The 21,960-nt window shown below is 37.6% G+C and overlaps 2 protein-coding genes across 2 annotated transcripts in view; one reads left to right on the forward strand and one right to left on the reverse strand.

The window, feature by feature from the left end:
• Positions 1-1,587: 1,587 nt before the first annotated feature.
• CAPZA3 (capping actin protein of muscle Z-line subunit alpha 3) lies at positions 1,588-2,430 on the reverse strand (the record flags this gene model as incomplete). The annotated part of the gene is made up of 1 exon (XM_079714480.1): positions 1,588-2,430. One exon carries the CDS (start codon positions 2,428-2,430, stop codon positions 1,588-1,590), a length of 843 nt encoding a protein of 280 aa, XP_079570606.1.
• A 1,904-nt stretch (positions 2,431-4,334) lies between these two features.
• Positions 4,335-21,960, forward strand: part of PLCZ1 (phospholipase C zeta 1) — a gene marked incomplete at its 3' end in the record, with an annotated part of 59,269 nt that continues 41,643 nt past the window's right edge. Inside the window, exon 1 of the mRNA XM_079715206.1 lies at positions 4,335-4,451. Coding sequence (XP_079571332.1) covers positions 4,341-4,451 — 111 coding nt within the window. The 5' untranslated portion in view covers positions 4,335-4,340. The remainder of the gene's footprint in view (positions 4,452-21,960) is intronic.

A 21,960-nucleotide genomic window follows, 5' to 3' on the forward strand; every position in this document is an offset into this window, starting at 1 on the left:
GACTCTCTTCCTGCGGGGTTTCCTTGGGCTGGAACGTTCCTCCACAGAAGGGTATAGCCCTTCTTCTGGTGACCCATTATATTGACTCCTCCTTCCAGGTTCTAGTGACTGCTCCCTAACCTTGACCTAAAGATGTAAACTGCTCTCATGGTATTTCGCTGTCCCTTGTGTTCCCACATCTTTCTGGATAATCCCTTCATTATACTCTCTTTGAACTATCATATCTGTATTTGTCATCTGTTTCCTGTTGGGACATTGATTGATTAAATCTGAAAATAAATCTTGTCCCTGGAGCCTCCTTAAGGGATCTATCTTCATGTGACATATAATAAGATCTCAAGAATGTATTGCCAGGAAAATACAGTGTAGGAATTATATTCTTATCGTATGCCAGACACTATGAAAGATCTTTAAAATGCAAAACTGTATTTCCAAATCAGAGATATTTGTATATTAGAACTCCTGAAAGATAGAGAGCTTTGGTTGGATTGAGGAATGATGCTTCAGATACTCTCATCTTTAGGAAATGTTGCTTGTGAAGCTCTGGCCAACCTGAGAGACTTACGGAAGCTCTCCTCTCTTCAACATTTATTTATTCGTGAATGATTTATTGCTCACATATTGTATGTAAAACATCATGCATTTAACCCCTATTTAACAAATGGAACAATTGGGTATCAAAGAAGTCATATATTTTATCCTTGCCTTATGTCACAAAAGTAGTAATTGGTAGAATCAGGACTTGAACTTAGATATTCTAACTCAAAATTTCATAGATTTCCATTACACTGTGTATGAATGAAACAAAAAATCCCTTCCTTAGTATATTAAGAGTAAGACGACAAACACACACGTCTAATATTCAAATTAGGATGGAAAAGTTTCAAGGCAAAATTAGAGCTAGAAGGTGTTTACATATAGGAAATGTAGAGAACACTTTTGGTGAGGCTTCTCTTAGGCTTTTTGGAAAAGGTGGTTAAATCCAGTCCTAAAGTCCAGTTTAGCCATGTTAAATCCATGGAAGATATAGGGGCACTCAGGTCATGGGGGACCTTGGAATGCTAAGCCAGGGAATTTGAAATGGATCTCCTAGTCAATAGGTATTGTTTAAAAGTATTTGATCAAGACTGTGAGTAACATCAATGAATAATCAGTTAAGGTTTATGAAAATTAATTTCCATCATCATTTTCTTGACTTACTGGTAAATATTCCTTGAATAAAATGATTTGGTAGACTTGTCCCTAATTTAAACTTGCATCTGGAATTCCCTGGAGGTCCAGTGGTTAGGACTCTGCGCTTTCACTGCCGAAGGCTCAGGTTCAATCCCTGATAGGCGAACCAAGTTCCCACAAGCTGTGTGATGTGACCAACCATCCCCTCCTCAAAAAAACAAACCCCCCTCCAAACTTGCATCTGCAAATTGACAGGCATGTCTAGTGGCTTCTCAACTTTAGGCAAATAACCTCTGCCACCCTCCCTGCCCCCTGAAACAAAGTAATCAGGTCAAGACAGTTATCATGAGCAATCCTTTATATCATCCAGTTGCATAACACACTTCTTGAATAAATGACTCATCCTAATTTAGGCTACATCACCAGATTCAAGTCAGAGAGTATCCTCTGCCAGTCAATATGAGTGCGGGTCACTGGAAGATCTCTTCGTAGAATTCTTCTTAGGGCTTCATTTGATAACTCCTGTAATTCTTCTAAGACTGCAGCTTGAAATGTATTCTCTTGCTCTTCCACAAGCCTCGTGAAATTTAGAGCCAGTTGAGCTTGGTTAACTACTTCCAAGCTTTCTTTCAGGTCCTTGGAGATTTCGACATGAAGGTTGACACATCTGAAGAAGTGAGCTTGCACAAAAATTCTCCCTGTTACCTGGGTTAGAAATGGATTGACTTGGAAAATCCATTTCGATTTCCAAAGGCCATTCCAGTAATCTCCTATTTCATAGCTGTGATCTTCAATGCAAGCAATCAAGAACTCTTTATTTTTCACCGTTTTTCTCAGCACATTGCAGTTCCCCGTTGGATAGTGGTCATCCACATACAGCTTTAAGGCGCACAGAACAACAGTCCTCAGGTACTCCATCTCATTCTGAATGATGCCGTGACTTTGGATGTCTTTTAACTGGTTTTGAAGCAGGTTGAATTTGAAAGAAAGTTTGCTCTGGTAGTCAAAAAATCGGTAGTCACCCACTACATTGTGGTGGGACAGGAGGACCGCATTCCCATCAATGGAGAGTGGGACGTAATATTTTTGGCAGTGTTGGTAGCCTGCATACTCACCTAGATGGTGCATGAGTTTTTTATCACAGATAAGCAGACAGAGATCATCAAAGGCATTTACAAATTCCCCTGGAGGAGCCTGTATTAGCAGTCTGAGAATTAATTTTTCTTTCTCTTTCTTACTCAGATCGCTAAGTGACATGTTTGGTTGTAGCAGAAGCAGAGCTTCTGAAATAAAGAGTGTTCAAAGATGAGAAAACATTCCATGGGACAACCTTCCCATCAAGATGTTACACATTCAGCTTAAGATGACCATCTCTGACCATGAAAAACCAGGTTGTCTGGCAAGCTCTGAGTCTCCTGATGAAGTCATAAAGAAGCATTCTCTATGAAGTATGAAACTTTCAGTGATATCACGTTAGGTGTTCAGACCAAAAGAAAAACATGATAGTCACCTGGCAGTGTGGTGCCCAGCCAACCAGCTATAAGAATTTTGAAGATTTTAAGAACTTAGCCTCCAGAACAGCCTTTTTCAAAAGCGGTGTGTCTCTGTGTGCATTATATGTTGTCAGGGATCTAGAGAAGCAGCCCAGAGTTTCTAGAGAGTGTCTGGCAACCCTTTGCACCTTTTGGGGACCACAATGGCATTGATGTATAATCAGGCCCTCAGAATAACTGTCCCCAACCCAATGGAAGCACGCCATGCTGAAAGGTTTGAGGGGTTTAAACAAAACAGTAAAGATAAAATGAGGTATGATGGCAGTTCATGGGAAAATGCCAGGCAGCAAGAGATGCCTCATTTATAAACATTGTGGGTTGGGAAATGGTCAGAACATAAGCAAGAAACCAGAAAGTTTTAAGGGCAGTGAAGTGAAGAGACCACATGTTACATATGGTTTCTGTGGGATTTAAGTGTTGAGCTAACTCCAAAGAACAAAGGCAACAAACCACTGTGTTTTCTGCTTTCTTTCTAGAAAAGGAGCAGTGGCATCCGTGGATGAGTTTCAAGAAATCCCTCTCCTGCAAGGGCAGAGTTAATTATATTTGGAACTTGTGGCAACTCATAATGGGGAGAAACTTCTAAGCGAGGAGAAACGGAACTACAGGTCATGAAAATATGGAGAACAAATATCCACTCAGAGTGCTTTCTGTTCCTCTTTCCTCTTTCTTTTGATTTATCCCGTTTCCTTGATTATTTTCTCATTCTTTTTGAAGAGTCCTGAACTTAAGTTTCTCTCATTTAAGCAAAAACTGCTTCCTTCCCTTTCTGCCCTGAGCTTTTCTGGGTTTCCCTAGCTTCCTGTATCTTTTTCTTATAATAACATGAGCTTTGCCATATTAAGTCTTTGCCATTAGTTTGAAGGGTTTCCAGTTAGTTCTAACAATCTGAAATTGAGTGTGTTGTTGAACAATTTTTACCAATACCTTTCACGATTTTATAGACTGTTGTATTAATTCTTCTTAACCTTAGTTTTTCAATTTGAAGTGTCCTTATTTTTGTAGTTTCTCTGTAGATAATAAGCAAGCTTGATTATTTTTGTCTTTCATACTAAATAGACACTCACCATGGCATTTTTTTTTTTACTCTTTTTTATGGTCCTTAAAATGTTGCTTTCTTGGGGCATGCGTGTAGCCTGACATTTGGCTAATGTAGTGGTAATAATCATATCAGACATGGTTTGGACTCATTTAATGCCCCCACCTTCTGGAAGTATTAATTTGACCACTTTTCAGATGAGGAAACTAATGCTGAGAGAGATCAAGTGTTGATGTCCAGCTGTCTCCCAAGTTCACGTCTTCAGAAAATAGACTGTTGTTTCCCAAGTAATAGCTTGATTTCTCAAATGTTAATTTTTATTGTTTTCCTGCAGTTTTTATTGTTATACCCTTTCATACCTTTACCACAGAGTAGTGCCTACTTAGTTTTTTAAAAATATTATTTATCATAAAAGTGTTTTCTCATTTAAGCCTAAGATAGACTTTCCTCTGAAAATAAAAACGTTGAACTGAAGAGAGGTAAAATATTCTTTAGTCATTTTAAGTACTTAATGACTTTCTGTGAGAATTTCCTTAACTTCTTTTTTTGGTATTCTTCGTACATGGTTTTTGTCCATGGTTCGGGATGACTTTAAATGTGGAAAAATTACCCTGGAAAAAACTCTGAAATTACTTGAAAAATTAGATATTCGGTGCAGTACTATTCATGTGAAGTATATTTTTAAGGTGAGATAATATCTGCCCTCTGAACACCCCACCCTAGGAAGGACTTAATCCAATATTGGAAAATGTCAATAACTACTTGGATGCTTTCTGAAGAAAATACATATGAAAGATTAGTCTCTTAAGAATTAAAGCAATTAATTATGCTAAATATATTTATAATCAAGACAAAGAGTTTAGGTAAGACGTAAAATGAGTTGTTGATAAAATTTGAAGTCATGCCAGGTTATTAGTTTAGAACAATCTGCTGAGAATGCAGGAATGTTCACATCAGATTAGGATTGGTCATCCGATTAGATCAAATCATATAAATGATGAAATGGTAAATGGATTGGATGTTAGTGATTTATAGAAGGAATGGGCAATCTTCAGAAAAATTGCATTTTTCTCACCTCAAAGCAGACAAACTGTAAATTCTCTTTGTTTAAAGAAGAATTAGTAGGAAGGGAACCTGGATCAAGTCTGTCACTAGAGGACAAAGGGAAAGATCATGAAAAAAAAAAAGAAAAAGCCAAGTGATGGCTGAGTTTTGCACCAAGAAGATGGCAGATTTCTTGGCGAGTCAGGCAAGAATACTAGACTGGCCAGCTCAGATAGTTAGGAAGATAGGCATCCTGAATATGATTTTGTTTCTTGAAAGTGAGTAGCCAGATAACACAATCTGGTTGAAATTGTTACCAACTAACACAAACTGGGAAGCTTGTGTTACCTTACCTGCGAGCTACTCAGTTAGCCTGATATAGTTTTAGGGATGTTGGCAGACGCAGGTTTCCAGTTCAGAGAAAAAAGACAGCTTGGCATTCACAAAAATAGCAACTGTGAGAGTATCAACATTTTGGTGCCATTTCTCCTAGCCCCATTCCCAAAGTGTGATGTGAGGAGGGTCAGGTGACACGTGCACGCGCAGTGGGTGGCATTACCTGAGAGGGACCTCAAGTTTAGAAAGCCAGAGCTTTTATTATGGGCTGTAGGCCTGTCTGATCTTTGCCCTGGAGGCTGTCATAATCATTATTATCCTGGACAGTAAAAAACCTGCAGTTTTCCTCTGGAGGGGGATACTATCTCTTCATTACATAAACATCCTTGAAGAGCTAGTCCTGAAGAAAGGTGGTTGGTGCCTCTGCTTAGAAAATAGGCAGAAACACACAGCAGACCCAACAAGCATTTTTCTCAATAAGATTTAGCCCTCATGTTTACTAACCACAAAAAGGAGGTTCGAAAAAGAAAAGCTGTACTTCTCAGGTGACTGCAGTAAAAGACAAAGAATTCAGAGCTGTTTCTATGAATCCAAATAGCTTGTGCTGCAATAAGCTATCAGAATTTTAATCAATTCATGTCTAATACCACAAGTGAAGAACACAAGTTTCTGTGAAAGACCTTTACACATAGAATTTTCCCCCAGTGGTATTGCCAGAAGGGAGAAACAGCTATGTGCTTTCAGGTTTAATGAAATTTACATTCAACACAATATAGGTAGTAATATGCTGAATCTGTATCAAATGTGAAATATTGAAAATCTTATTTAGTGATTATCAAGTTGCTTTGAATTATCTGCAAGATAGAGATAGCTGTTTGAAATCCACTTGAGTAAAATGCGTGCCATATTGAAAAGCATCATGTACAGTGCTCAACAGTTATAACAAATAAATAAATAGCTCATTAACTGAAATTTATGATTATTTGGACATAGCAGGATTGAAGGTCTATTTTGTTTAGCAAAACCTTTTTAAAGTAGCTATGAAAACAATGTTAATTATAGAATTTAGAGGGGCAGAGTTTGCTTAGAATACTTCAAAAAACCCTTTAAAATGACTTCAAATACTTTAGAAGCATAAATTACATATAAACAAGGCTGATGATTATGATAAACCATTCTCTTCTATTAAAATAATTCCCCTAGGCCCTCTAATAGAAAATACTTTTTTGCCTTAGGCTAAATTGCTGTGTATGCATTAAAATGTTGATTGAGTAATATGCTCAGGGGAAATGTATTGGCTAACTGAATTTTCTGGAAAGGTGAAGACTAAGTTTAAACATCTGACTCTTTTGCTTTAACTTTTGTTGCTAATCTTTCCACACTTCAGGGTACACATTTTAGCCAGAGCAAATAAAATGAATCATAATGAATCTTTGTTTTCAGTGGCCACAAAAAAAAAAAATTGCTCAGCTGTTGTCATTAGCAAGCTCAGTGGATGTGGAGATTGTTCAATCTATTAGATTCTAGCTGTATAGTACTTGGCAAGCCAGAAATCTCTGAGCAAATGTCTTAACCTGCAGAATGGGGATACTAATATAGTTATTTTGCAGGATGGTTCTGAATATTAAATAAGATATCATTTGTGAATGTACCTAGTACCAAGCTAGGCATAAAGTAGGCACTCGATAAATATTAGTTGAAGCTACTTCATGATCATTCAAAAAATACAGAAAATTACGTTACATTCATTGATTTCCTAAGAAGCTGACATAAATTCTGACATGAATTTATTTTCTAAGGTGAAATTTTATTATAAAATCTGAGTAAAGAACATGTAAATTTATGACCCTGTCAAAATATTGTAAACTTCTTTTTACAAAATTAATTATTGAGTCATGGCTTGAGCAGCAGTTCTCTAAGTTTCTTTTTTATCCCTTTACTAAAATTTTTTTGATTGCTTTATTATTATCTTTAATTTGTAGCATGTCAGCTATTTTTAGGAAATATTATATGTGCCATTTCAATACATATAGCTAGTCTTAGGTTACACCCTTGATTTTTGCTGAGTATGAAATAGTATCATCTTCAATTTGAAGAATTTATATTATTATAGGACTAACCTTAAGTTTTCAAATTCTCTAAGCAGCTAGCAACCATTATTAAATCTACAGTATGTGCATGGCACTCTGTTAGAAACCACAGATTGTAAAAAATAAACTGTATGTCTATTTAAGGAGAAAAGAAATACAGAAATTATTGTTTTAGAAGTAGATTATAATAAATTTCCTAGGTAATACTAACAGGGAATCTGAGAAGACAGAGACTCTAACGGGCTTTTATAAAAAAATTTCGTGGTGGAGGTGGCATTCTTGCTGGACCTTGAGGAGTGAAAAGCAATATGTGTAGATCACATTGCTAGAAATGGTTGAAGAATCAAAGGTAAGCAGCCATGACTTGAGTGTAGGCTGCTCCAAAGGGAGTGGTGAGAAATAGCTGCAAACGCAAGTTATGGCCAGATGATAAAAATCCTGACTGGTAGGCCGTGGAATTTGGACTTGCTTTTGTAGGCAATGGGTAGCCATTGACATTTTTTGAGCAGGGAAATATTGCATATTTTAGGATAAATCTGGCAGCAGTATAGAATGGATTGGGAGTTAGAAGGCAGAGAGATGAGTTAGGATATTTCTCTGCTGCCTCTGCCCTACAAATCTGCAACTTGGGTCAATTCAGGCACTTACATTTGTGTTTTGTTCCACCTTGAGTTTATGATTTCCTACCTTAGTTGGTTCTCCAGAGTCTAAGTTTATTTTTAATCTTATCTGAAAAATAAATTGCACCATATCCTCTTCTAAATGTTACAGTCTCTCTTTTAGCAGATAAACTGAAAGAATCCTTTACATTTCTTCCTGCAACTTGTTCAGTGTTTCATTGCAATAAATTTTGCCTTCACACCTATTTTGAAAACCTCTTTATTTTGAAAATGCTAAATTCAATGGTTAGCTTCTCCATGCATTTTATTTATCCCTCTTTTCTTTTTTTTTTTTAATTCTATATGGTCAATTTATTGAGGGTAGGATTAGAAATCTTTCCTTTTGTTACTATTAACTAATCTGCAGAGACTATGACCCATACGTTTCTGCTATATTATTTTTAATTTTCAAAGGTTCTTTTTTTTTTTTTTTACCCTTCCCCCTCCCCATATCCTCAAGTCCATTCTCTAGTAGGTCTGTGTCTTTATTCCTGTCTTACCCCTATGTTCTTCATGACATTTTTTTTTCTTAAATTCCATATATATGTGTCAGCATACAGTATTTGTCTTTCTCTTTCTGACTTACTTCACTCTGTATGACAGACTCTAGATCCATCCACCTCATTACAAAGAGCTCAATTTCATTTCTTTTTATGGCTGAGTAATATTCCATTGTATATATGTGCCACATCTTCTTTACCCATTCCTCCGATGATGGACACTTAGGTTGTTTCCATCTCCGGGCTATTGTAAATAGGGCTGCTATGAACATTTTGGTACATGTCTCTTTTTGAATTATGGTTTTCTCAGGGTATATGCCCAGTAGTGGGATTGCTGGGTCATATGGTAGTTCTATTTGTAGTTTTTTAAGGAACCTCCATACCGTTCTCCATAGTGGCTGTACTAATTCACATTCCCACCAGCAGTGCAAGAGTGTTCCCTTTTTTCCACACCCTCTCCAGCATTTATTGTTTCTAGATTTTTTGATGATGGCCATTCTGACTGGTGTGAGATGATATCTCATTGTAGCTTTGATTTGCATTTCTCTAATGAGTAAAGATGTTGAGCATCCTTTCATGTGTTTGTTGGCAGTCTGTATATCTTCTGTGGAGAAATGTCTATTTAGGTCTTCTGCCCATTTTTGGATTGGGTTGTTTGTTTTTTTGTTATTGAGCTGCATGAGCTGCTTATAAATTTTGGAGATTAATCCTTTGTCAGTTGCTTCATTTGCAAATATTTTCTCCCATTCTGAGGGTTGTCTTTTGGTCTTGTTTATGGTTTCCTTTGCTGTGCAAAAGCTTTTAAGTTTCATTAGGTCCCATGTGTTTATTTTTGTCTTTATTTCCATTTCTCTAGGAGGTGGGTCAAAAAGGATCTTGCTGTGATTTATGTCATAGAGTGTTCTGCCTATGTTTTCCTCTAAGAGTTTGATAGTGTCTGGCCTTACATTTAGGTCTTTAATCCATTTTGAGCTTATTTTTGTGTATGGTGTTAGGGAGTGATCTAATCTCATACTTTTACATGTCCCTATCCAGTTTTCCCAGCACCACTTATTGAAGAGACTGTCCTTTCTCCACTGTACATTCCTGCCTCCTTTATCAAAGATAAGGTGACCATATGTGCGTGTGTTTATCTCTGGGCTTTCTATCCTCTTCCATTGATCTATCTTTCTGTTTTTGTGCCAGTACCATACTGTCTTGATTACTGTAGCTTTGTAGTATAGTCTGAAGTCAGGGAGCCTGATTCCACCAGCTCCATTTTTCGTTCTCAAGATTGCTTTGGCTATTTGGGGTCTTTTGTGTTTCCATACAAATTGTGAATTTTTTTGTTCTAGTTCTGTGAAAAATGCCAGTGGTAGTTTGATAGGGATTGCATTGAATCTGTAGATTGCTTTGGGTAGTAGAGTCATTTTCACAATGTTGATTCTTCCAATCCAAGAACATGGTACATCTCTCCATCTATTTGTATCATCTTTAATTTCTTTCATCAGTGTCTTATAATTTTCTGCATACAGGTCTTTTGTCTCCTTAGGTAGGTTTATTCCTAGATATTTTATTCTTTTTGTTGCAATGGTAAATGGGAGTGTTTTCTTGATTTCACTTTCAGATTTTTCATCATTAGTGTACAGGAATGCCAGAGATTTCTGTGCATTAATTTTGTATCCTGGTACTTTACCAAATTCATTGATTAGCTCTAGTAGTTTTCTGGTAGCATCTTTAGGATTCTCTATGTATAGTATCATGTCATCTGCAAACAGTGACAGCTTTACTTCTTCTTTTCCAATTTGGATTCCTTTTATTTCCTTTTCTCCTCTGATTGCTGTGGCTAAAACTTCCAAAACTATGTTGAATAAGAGTGGTGAGAGTTGGAAACCTTGTCTTGTTCCTGATCTTAGTGGAAATGGTTTCAGTTTTTCACCATTGAGGACGATGCTGGCTGTGGGTTTGTCATATATGGCCTTTATTATGTTGAGGAAAGTTCCCTCTATGCCTACTTTCTGCAGGGTTTTTATCATAAATGGGTGTTGAATTTTGTCGAAAGCTTTCTCTGCATCTATTGAGATGATCATATGGTTTTTCTCCTTCAATTTGTTAATATGGTGTATCACGTTGATTGATTTGCGTATATTGAAGAATCCTTGCATTCCTGGAATAAACCCCACTTGATCATGGTGTATGATCCTTTTAATGTGCTGTTGGATTCTGTTTGCTAGTATTTTGTTGAGGATTTTTGCATCTATGTTCATCAGTGATATTGGCCTGTAGTTTTCTTTCTTTGTGACATCCTTGCCTGGTTTTGGTATCAAGGTGATGGTGGCCTCGTAGAATGAGTTTGGGAGTGTTCCTCCCTCTGCTATATTTTGGAAGAGTTTGAGAAGGATAGGTGTTAGCTCTTCTCTAAATGCTTGATAGAATTCGCCTGTGAAGCCATCTGGTCCTGGGCTTTTGTTTGTTGGAAGATTTTTAATCACAGTTTCAATTTCAGTGCTTGTGATTGGTCTGTTCATATTTTCTATTTCTTCCTGATTCAGCCTTGGCAGGTTGTGCATTTCTAAGAATTTGTCCATTTCTTCCAGGTTGTCCATTTTATTGGCATAGAGTTGCTTGTAGTAATCTCTCATGATCTTTTGTATTTCTGCAGTGTCAGTTGTTACTTCTCCTTTTCACTTCTAATTCTATTGATTTGAGTCTTCTCCCTTTTTTTCTTGATGAGTCTGGCTAATGGTTTATCAATTTTGTTTATCTTCTCAAAGAACCAGCTTTTAGTTTTATTGATCTTTGCTATCGTTTCCTTCATTTCTTTTTCATTTATTTCTGGTCTGATTTTTATGATTTCTTTCCTTCTGCTAGCTTTGGGATGTTTTTGTTCTTCTTTCTCTAATTTCTTTAGGTGCAAGGTTAGGTTGTTTATTCGAGATGTTTCCTGTTTCTTAAGGTGGGATTGTATTGCTATAAACTTCCCTCTTAGAACTGCTTTTGCTGCATCCCATAGGTTTTGGGTCGTCGTGTCTCCATTGTCATTTGTTTCTAGGTATTTTTTAATTTCCTCTTTGATTTCTTCAGTGATCACTTCGTTATTAAGTAGTGTGTTGTTTAGCCTCCATGTGTTTGTATTTTTTACAGCTCTTTTCCTGTAATTGATATCTAGTCTCATAGCATTGTGGTCGGAAAAGATACTTGATACAATTTCAATTTTCTTAAATTTACCAAGGCTTGATTTGTGACCCAAGATATGATCTATCCTGGAGAATGTTCCATGAGCACTTGAGAAAAATGTGTATTCTGTTGTTTTTGGATGGAATGTCCTATAAATATCAATTAAGTCCATCTTGTTTAATGTATCATTTAAAGCTTGTGTTTCCTTATTTATTTTCATTTTGGATGATCTGTCCATTGGTGAAAGTGTATCCCTCTTTTCTTAAACTTCTCTCTATTCTAACTCCTAAGACATAACTCTCTCCAAGTTTTTCTTTAAAATTTCATATCGTTCTTCCATCTGTCCTGCTAGCATTCCTCTTCTGTTCTACTCTTAAAGTTGAGTTCTTAATTTTCTTTCTTTTTACTTAACAAACTCTTCCTGAGCAATCTTAGTGAGTCTTTCTCTGCCCCCACCCCCAATTTTATTTATTGAGACATAATTGACATATAGTATTGTATTAGCTTTAGGTGTAACAGCATGATGATTTGATATATGTATATATTATGAAGTGATTACCATGATAAGTTTAGTAGACATTTATCTCTTCACAAAGGTACAAATTTTTTTCTTGTGATGAGAACCTTTAAGAGTACTTTCTTTTTTTGTTTTGTTTTTTTTGCGGTACGCTGGCCTCTCACGGCTGTGGCCTCTCCCATTGCGCGCACAGGCTCAGCAACCATGGCTCACGGGCCCAGCCGCTCCGCAGCATGTGGGATCTTCCCGGACCAGGGCACGAACCCGTGTCCCCTGCATCAGCAGGCGGACTCTCAACCACTGTACCACCAGGGAAGCCCAAGAGTACTTTCTTAGCAACTTTCAAATATATGATATAGCAGTATTATCTATAGTTACTACGCTGTACAGTACATCCCAGAATGATTTATCTTATACCTGGAAGTTTGTACTTTTTGACCACCTTCATCCATCCTGCCCCTCTTCTACGCCCTAGCTGTTCTCATCCACTTCACCGTAGCTAGAGAACCACTAATCTGATCTCTAGCTATGAGTTCATTTTTTTTTTTTAGATTCCACATATACATGAGATCATACAGTATTTGTCTTTGCCCGTCTGACTTATTTCACTTCGCATAATGCCCTCAAGGTCCATGCATGACATCACAAATTAAAGAATTTCCTTCTTTTTTTTTTTTTTTTGCGGTACGCGGGCCTCTCACTGTTGTGGCTTCTCCCGCTGCGGAGAACAGGCTCCGGACGCAGAGGCTCAGCGGCCATGGCTCACGGGCCCAGCCGCTCCGCGGCATGTGGGATCTTCCCAGACCAGGGCACGAACCCGCGTCCCCTTCATCGTCAGGCGGACTCTCAACCACTGCGCCACCAGGGAAGCCCTCCTTCTTTTTTATGGATGAAAAATATTATATATATTTATATGATATATACATATATACACACACACATATATATCTCATATTTTCTTTATCCATGTAGGTTGTTTCCATGTCTTGACTATTGTAAATAATGCTGCAATGAACACGGGGTGGTGCAGATAGCTTTTCAAGATAGTGATTTTGTTTCCTTTGAATGAGTGCCAAGAAGTGAGCTTGTTGAATGATATGGTAGTTCTATTTTTAGTTTTTTGAGGAACTTCCATATTATTTATGACCATTATTTCAACTCTTTATCAAGTAATTCACTTATTTCTCTTTTAATAAGGTCTGTTTCTGAGGTTTTATCTTGTTCTTTTGTTTGGAACATATTCCTCTGTTTCTTCATTTTCTTTTACTCTCTGTCGGTTTCTGTGCCTTAGATGGAACAGCCCCCTGTGCCAGTCTTGAAGGGGCGGCCTCACGTAGGAGATGAAACTTATCACTCAGTTCAGCCCTGGTTCTGGTTTGTCTCTCAACCTCTGTGATAGTCCAAGCAGCCTACTTCATTCTTTTTTTTTTTTTTTTTTTTGTCGTACACGGGCCTCTCACTGCTGTGGCCTCTCCCGTTGCGGAGCACAGGCTCCGGACGCACAGGCCCAGCAGCCATGGCTCACGGGCCCAGCAGCTCCACGGCACGTGGGATCTTCCCGGACCAGGGTACGAACCCATATCCCCTGCATCGGCAGGCGGACTCTCAACCACTGCGCCACCAGGGAAGCCCGGCCTACTCCATTCTTAATGGCTCCCAGTCATTGAGTGTGTACCAGGACCTGGCAGTGTCTCATAACGGAGGATCAGGCAGCATCTAGATTCAGGCTGATTGGAAGCTGGACCCTCAGGCAGCAGCTTGTAAAGCGTGCAAATAGACATCTTTCAGGGAAAGTCTGGAAGATGGGGGCATCAGTCCATCCCCTCTGAGCAGAGCCCCAGAGGGTCTGCCAGCCAAGGACTTTCTCTTTGTTTGGCAGGGTTCTACTGAACCCATGAACACAAGCCCCACTGGCTGCCAGAGCCAGGCTATCAAGGGGCGTGTCCTCTGGGAAACAGCTTCTGTGCACAAGCTCCTGGCCTTAGGCTACAGTCTCCAAGGTATGCAAATAGGCCTTTTTCAGGAAAGACTGGGACTTGGGTGCCTCTGGCTGCTGTATTTGTACAATAGAAGCAGAAGGAAACAGAATGAAAAAAGAGAAAAAACCAAGTTTGCCAGGTAGTTTAAACAAGTATGTCAGAGTTTGGGAAGAAAGTTGCCAGTCATATGATTTCCTAGAATATATTCTGAATACTTTGTTTTTAGTGTAATTTCAGAGATAATTTTAAATGTTACATTTTATTTTAAAATTTCTTGTTTTGATAGATCAGCTTTCTCCTGATGTCATTTTTAAAGCAACATTTCATCTTTTTACTAACAAACTGAGCAATGGAGAATGGTAACAAAATGAAAAGGCTTAATTCTATTTTCTAAAGTGTACTATCAGAATGACTAACACTAGAATTATTTTAATATGTTCTTTTATCCTCCTGTATTCAGTCATTCATTTAAACATATAATCACTAGCCTCCTACTTTAGGGTAGGTCCAGTACCAGGTACTGGGAATAAAAATAAGAATAAAATATCTACCTTCATGGGGTTCATAGTCTTAAGGTAAAAGATATATTTTAAAATTATGCATAAATATTGAAAGAGTTGTTTGGGAAAGTTCTTTTTGTAATGCTTGCAAAGAATAACCACTTAATGAGCTTCATGGTTTGTTTTTTTTTTTTGTAAACAGGAGAAAGATGGCTTCATTACTCTTATTTTATGTTGTAAACTGTAAATGATTAATATGTAACATTTTAAAAAGCTATAGTATTCCCTGCAGTGGGGCCTGAGATTTTGCATACTTTCTGTAATATGTTTTTAAAAATAGTTTTCCTACACTCCCTAGCTTTAGGGAGATTTTTAGCTCCTTTATCCAATTAAATGAACATATTTCACCAGGATCATAAAATTGTTTAGGTGCTGGACCAAGTTCTGAAGACCTCAGTCAGGCACTCTTATAAGTACTTAGGATACAAGAAACAGATGACAGACTTCCTGTCTGAGACAATTTGGCAATTCTAGAAGAGAAGTAGAAAAAAAAGGCTTTAATTCCAGTGTAATAAACCCTAGGAGAGAAAAAGGTACAGAATCGTATAAGAATCCTGAGTAGGACTCTCTAACATGGCCTGAGGAAGAGACACAGAGGGACATAAGGGAAGACTTCTAGAGAAGGACACTTTTTCAAGGATTAGTAGAAATTCTTAAGAAGTACAATACAAGAAGGGCATTCCAGACAGAAGAAACAGCCTTTACAATAGCAAGAGACAGCTTGATGTTTATACTGCAACTAATTCAGAGCACAGGCAGTGTGAAGTGCAAGGGAGAAGAAGGTGAGGGCAGAAATCATCAGTGATGTCTTCAAGGGTCTTGGATTCCACACAATAGTTTGGATTTTGTCCTGAAGACAAAGGAGAAACACTGAGAAATTTAAGAGAGTTAAAGAGATCAGACTTGTATTTGATGCAATTTATTTCTGCACATACACTCTCAATACGTGCAATGGTGTATTGTTTTCTCTTTCCTCCCATTGCTTGTCCTTATTGTTTTGGAGTTAGTTCAAGTCCTGGTCTACCATGCCTGTGAGACTGGGGACAATTTACATAAGATTTTTGACCTTCAGTTCCCTCCTACAGGGGAGATATTAATACATTGGTACCCTACAAGTTGTGGCTGCTGTTATGTGCCTCAGTACTCAGATTTGAACCTTCCTTCCTTGTCACTTTTCTTCTTCTTTTTTCCCTTCTGCTGACGCTCTGTCATCTTTCTTCTTATTACTTACCCTTTGTTGCTTTCCTTTTCCTTTTCTCTTTCTATCAGAATTAGAACTTCCCATCTTCAGCGGTACGATTCTCACCTCTTGTGTGTGGTTTTTCTTTTTTGGTAATTTGATTAACTTTTGACCCTTCATTTCCTTTGGGTTTGATCAATTGCAGCAATTATTTGGATTTGTGGAATTTTGTTTCAACTTTATATCTCTAATTCTTTCTAGTATCAGATAACAACTTCAATCTTTAGGGAAAAACAAAACAGAACGAGTTACCAGAGGACATTTCAGATGGGCAAGTTTATATCCTGCTTGAAAGAAACAAAATTTTCATTGCTTAGTGGATAAAGTACATCTTATTGTATGCTGCTATTCAGTAAGACAGAAGTTTTTAATTCATACAATTTTACATGACAAAATGTTTCGGGAATTACAGGCACACTTTGATTTTTATTGACTTGCTTAAGATCTTAGACAAATTATGAGCAAAATGGAGCTAAATTAAAAAAAATTAATTCTATAACATTGACTTATGTGGACCTCAAAATCCAGAATTTCAAAACAGTAAGTTGAACTTCATAGTCTACTGAGATTATTGATAATATAAATTATTTTTAAGATTATCTAATTTAAGGTGCTATTATTGTTTAATGAGCTCTGGAGACCCAACTTCTCATTTGACGACCACCGATTCCAACCTTCTTCCCAAGCTTATCACCGTCTCCTTCCCACTGGGGCTCCATTCAAGCCCCTGCTTCTTCAAGCTGCCCTGTATATGTAAATTAATGCTCCTCCTTGAACTAAGCTGGTGCTCTTCCTACTTGATTCCCAGCTCAGACTGTTTCTTGGATTCCTCAGATCAAACTCTCTGGTAACCACCAGTGAACTTTTCCTAAAAAAGTGAAGAGATCATTTCCAGCACGTTTATCCTCTGTTGTACCTTAGGGTTGTTTTATAGTTAAATTTGTCAAAAGATGAGACACTAGGCTGGAGGGTGTGAGGGAAACAGACATAGATAAGACCTAACAATACACTGATATCTCCATCCTCATAGCAGCCTGTTGACATAAGTAGTGCTATCTATCCCCATTTTGCAGATGAAGAGTATGAAGCTCATAGTTTAATTGAGACGTTCAAAATCCCACATACTTTGGAGCTAAGAATATAATGTCAGCTCCGACTGTCTACAGATTGTCAGCTTTTCACCACAATACAGTGGCCCTTTAACACGAGCTTTTTGTACTGAGGCTTAAGTACTTTGCAGTGTATTGAGAAAATTAAAATATAAATAGACTCTTTGGAAATTAAATGTCCTTCTAAGGTGCACTTCCTATACCTCAGTTTTTTATTTGTAAGTGATACTCTAAGTCTACTAGTTATTCTAACTCTCCCCGACTCCAGACTTTCTTGACTTCTCTCCCTCATGCATCTAAAATGTTAATGTGTTGAATCCTTCTGACTTCTCTTTTCATAATTTTACTGACATCTGTTCTTTAGTTTCTACTCACCACTTCCCACCTGGATGGCATCTTCTCTCTTCCCTTACCTTCAGTTCTCCTTCTCTTCCCATCGGTAATGCACAACTAATCACAACTAAACCTCTCCTTTGCTAGTCATTTTCCTACTCAGAACCTCACAGTGATTCTGTTACTTTAAATAACTGGACCCAGCCCACTTTCCTGTCTCTTATCTCATAAAGTTCAAATGTGAATTTTCCAGAACAACCAGGTGAAGCTACTCTTTCTCATCGAAACTGACCTTGTTTGTCCCTCTCCCAGTTCCTTCTGTGATTATGCAGATTCCGCTTCCTCAAAGTATTACCACCTATTGCAGCTTCTGTATTTACAGTGATCTTGAATGACTGATTTATTCTGACATTTATGGTGCAGGATGCCTATTGATGACATGGGGTTACATACTGTTTGGATGGTTTCAAGAAGCTACTCAAATAGAGTAGAATAGCAAAATGAAATGTGTAATTTTTTTTATTTTATTTTATTTTATTTTTTATTAGTTTCTGCTTTATAACAAAGTGAATCAGTCATACATATACATCTGTTCCCACATCCCTTCCCTCATGCATCTCCCTCCCTCCCACCCTCCCCATCCCACCCCTCCAGGCGGTCACAAAGCACCGAGCTGATCTCCCTGTGCTCTGCGGCTGCTTCCCACTATCTATCTACCTTACGTTTGGTAGTGTATATATGTCCATGCCTCTCTTTCCCTTTGTCACAGCTTACCCATCCCCTTCCCCATATCCTCAAGTCCATTCTCAAGTAGGTCTGTGTCTTTATTCCCGTTTTACCCCTAGGTTCTTCATGACATTTTTTTTTTAATTCCATATATATGTGTTAGCATACGGTATTTGTCTTTCTCTTTCTGACTTACTTCACTCTGTATGACAGACTCTAGGTCTATCCACCTCATTACAAATAGCTCAGTTTCGTTTCTTTTTATGGCTGAGTAATATTCCATTGTATATATGTGCCACATCTTCTTTATCCATTCATCCGATGATGGACACTTAGGTTGTTTCCAGCTCCGGGCTATTGTGAATAGAGCTGCAATGAACATTTTGGTACATGTCTCTTTTTGAATTATGGTTTTCTCAGGGTATATGCCTAGTAGTGGGATTGCTGGGTCATATGGTAGTTCTATTTTTAGTTTTTTAAGGAACCTCCATACTGTTCTCCATAGTGGCTGTACCAATTCACATTCCCACCAGCAGTGCAAGAGTGTTCCCTTTTCTCCACACCCTCTCCAGCATTTATTGTTTCTAGATTTCTTGATGATGGCCATTCTGACTGGTGTGAGATGATATCTCATTGTAGTTTTGATTTGCATTTCTCTAATGATTAATGATGTTGAGCATTCTTTCATGTGTTTGTTGGCAGTCTGTATATCTTCTTTGGAGAAATGCCTATTTAAGTCTTCTGCCCATTTTTGGATTGGGTTGTTTGTTTTTTTGCTATTGAGCTGCATGAGCTGTTTATAAATTTTGGAGATTAATCCTTTGTCAGTTGCTTCATTTGCAAATATTTTCTCCCATTCTGAGGGTTGTCTTTTGGTCTTGTTTATGGTTTCCTTTGCTGTGCAAAAGCTTTGAAGTTTCATTAGGTCCCATTTGTTTATCTTTGTTTTTAGTTCCATTTCTCTAGGAGGTGGGTCCAAAAGGATCTTGCTGTGATTTATGTCATAGAGTGTTCTACCTATGTTTTCCTCTAGGAGTTTGATAGTTTCTGGCCTTACATTTAGGTCTTTAATCCATTTTGAGCTTATTTTTGTGTATGGTGTTAGGGAATGATCTAATCTCATACTTTTACATGTCCCTGTCCAGTTTTCCCAGCACCACTTATTGAAGAGGCTGTCCTTTCTCCACTGTACATTCCTGCCTCCTTTATCAAAGATAAGTTGGCCATATGTGCGTGGGTTTATCTCTGGGCTTTCTATCCTGATCCACTGATCTATCTTTCTGTTTTTATGCCAGTACCACACTGTCTTAATTACTGTAGCTTTGTAGTATAGTCTGAAGTCAGGGAGCCTGATTCCTCCAGCTCCGTTTTTCGTTCTCAAGATTGCTTTGGCTATTCGGGGTCTTTTGTTTTTCCAAACAAATTTTGAAATTTTTTGTTCTCGTTCTGTGAAAAATGCCAGTGGTAGTTTGATAGGGATTGCATTGAATCTGTAGATTGCTTTGGGTAGTAGAGTCATTTTCACAATATTGATTCTTCCAATCCAGGAGCATGGTATATCTCTCCATCTATTTATATCATCTTTAATTTCTTTCATCAGTGTCTTATAATTTTCTGCATACAGGTCTTTTGTCTCCTTAGGTAGGTTTATTCCTAGATATTTTATTCTTTTTGTTGCAATGGTAAATGGGAGTGTTTTCTTGATTTCATTTTCAGATTTTTCATCATTAGTGTACAGGAATGCCAGAGATTTCTGTGCATTAATTTTGTATCCTGCTACTTTACCAAATTCATTGATTAGCTCTAGTAGTTTTTCGGTAGCATCTTTAGGATTCTCTGTGTATAGTATCATGTCATCTGCAAACAGTGACAGCTTTACTTCTTCTTTTCCAATTTGGATTCCTTTTATTTCCTTTTCTTCTCTGATTGCTGTGGCTAAAACTTCCAAAACTATGTTGAATAAGAGTGGTGAGAGTGGGCAGCCTTGTCTTGTTCCTGATCTTAGTGGAAATGGTTTCAGTTTTTCACCATTGAGGACAATGTTGGCTGTGGGTTTGTCATATATGGCCTTTATTATGTTGAGGAAAGTTCCCTCTATGCCTACTTTCTGCAGGGTTTTTATCATAAATGGGTGTTGAATTTTGTCGAAAGCTTTCTCTGCATCTATTGAGATGATCATATGGTTTTTCTCCTTCAACTTGTTAATATGGTGTATCACATTGATTGATTTGCGTATATTGAAGAATCCTTGCATTCCCGGAATAAACCCCACTTGATCATGGTGTATGATCCTTTTAATGTGCTGTTGGATTCTGTTTGCTAGTATTTTGTTGAGGATTTTTGCATCTATGTTCATCAGTGATATTGGCCTGTAGTTTTCTTTCTTTGTGACATCCTTGCCTGGTTTTGGTATCAAGGTGATGGTGGCCTCGTAGAATGAGTTTGGGAGTGTTCCTTCCTCTGATATTGTTTGGAAGAGTTTGAGAAGGATGGGTGTTAGCTCTTCTCTAAATGTTTGATAGAATTCGCCTGTGAAGCCATTTGGTCCTGGGCTTTTGTTTGATGGAAGATTTTTAATCACAGTTTCAATTTCAGTGCTTGTGATTGGTCTATTCATATTTTCTATTTCTTCCTGAGTCAGTCTTGGTAGGTTGTGCATTTCTAAGAATTTGTCCATTTCTTCCAGGTTGTCCATTTTATTGGCATAGAGTTGCTTATAGTAATCTCTCATGATCTTTTGTATTTCTGCAGTGTCAGTTGTTACTTCTCCTTTTTCATTTCTAATTCTACTGATTTGAGTCTTCTCCCTTCTTTTCTTGATGAGTCTGGCTAATGGTTTGTCAATTTTGTTTATCTTCTCAAAGAACCAGCTTTTAGTTTGGTTGATCTTTGCTATCGTTTCCTTCATTTCTTTTTCATTTATTTCTGATCTGATCTTTATGATTTCTTTCCTTCTGCTAACTTTGGGGGTTTTTTGTTCTTCTTTCTCTAATTGCTTTAGGTGCAGGGTCAGGTTGTTTACTCGAAATGTTTCCTGTTTCTTAAGGTGGGATTGTATTGCTATAAACTTCCCCCTTAGAACTGCTTTTGCTGCGTCCCATAGGTTTTGGGTCGTCGTGTCTCCATTGTCATTTGTTTCTAGGTATTTCTTAATTTCCTCTTTGATTTCTTCAGTGATCACTTCGTTATTGAGTAGTGTATTGTTTAGCCTCCATGTGTTTGTATTTTTTACCGATCTTTTCCTGTAATTGATGTCTAGTCTCATAGCATTGTGGTCGGAAAAGATACTTGATACAATTTCAGTTTTCTTAAATTTACCAAGGCTTGATTTGTGACCCAAGGTATGATCTATCCTGGAGAATGTTCCATGAGCACTTGAGAAAAATGTGTATTCTGTTGTTTTTGGATAGAATGTCCTATAAATATCAATTAAGTCCATCTTGTTTAATGTATCATTTAAAGCTTGTGTTTCCTTATTTATTTTCATTTTGGATGATCTGTCCATTGGTGAAAGTGGGGTGTTAAAGTCCCCTACTATGATTGTGTTACTGTCGATTTCCCCTTTTATGGCTGTTAGTATTTGCCTTATGTATTGAGGTGCTCCTATGTTGGGTGCATAAATATTTACAATTGTTATATCTTCTTCTTGGATCGATCCCTTTATCGTTATGTAGTGTCCTTCTTTGTCTCTTCTAATAGTCTTTATTTTAAAGTCTATTTTGTCTGATATAAGAATTGCTACTCCAGCTTTCTTTTGATTTCCATTTGCATGGAATATCTTTTTCCATCCCCTTACTTTCAATCTGTATGTGTCTCTAGGTCTGAAGTGGGTCTCTTGTAGACAGCATATATATGGGTCTTGTTTTTGTATCCATTCAGCCACTCTGTGTCTTTTGGTGGGAGCATTTAGTCCATTTACATTTAAGGTAATTATTGATATGTATGT

This window comes from Hyperoodon ampullatus (genome assembly GCF_949752795.1).
Source record: "Hyperoodon ampullatus genome assembly, chromosome: 11".
NCBI lineage: Eukaryota > Metazoa > Chordata > Mammalia > Artiodactyla > Ziphiidae > Hyperoodon > Hyperoodon ampullatus.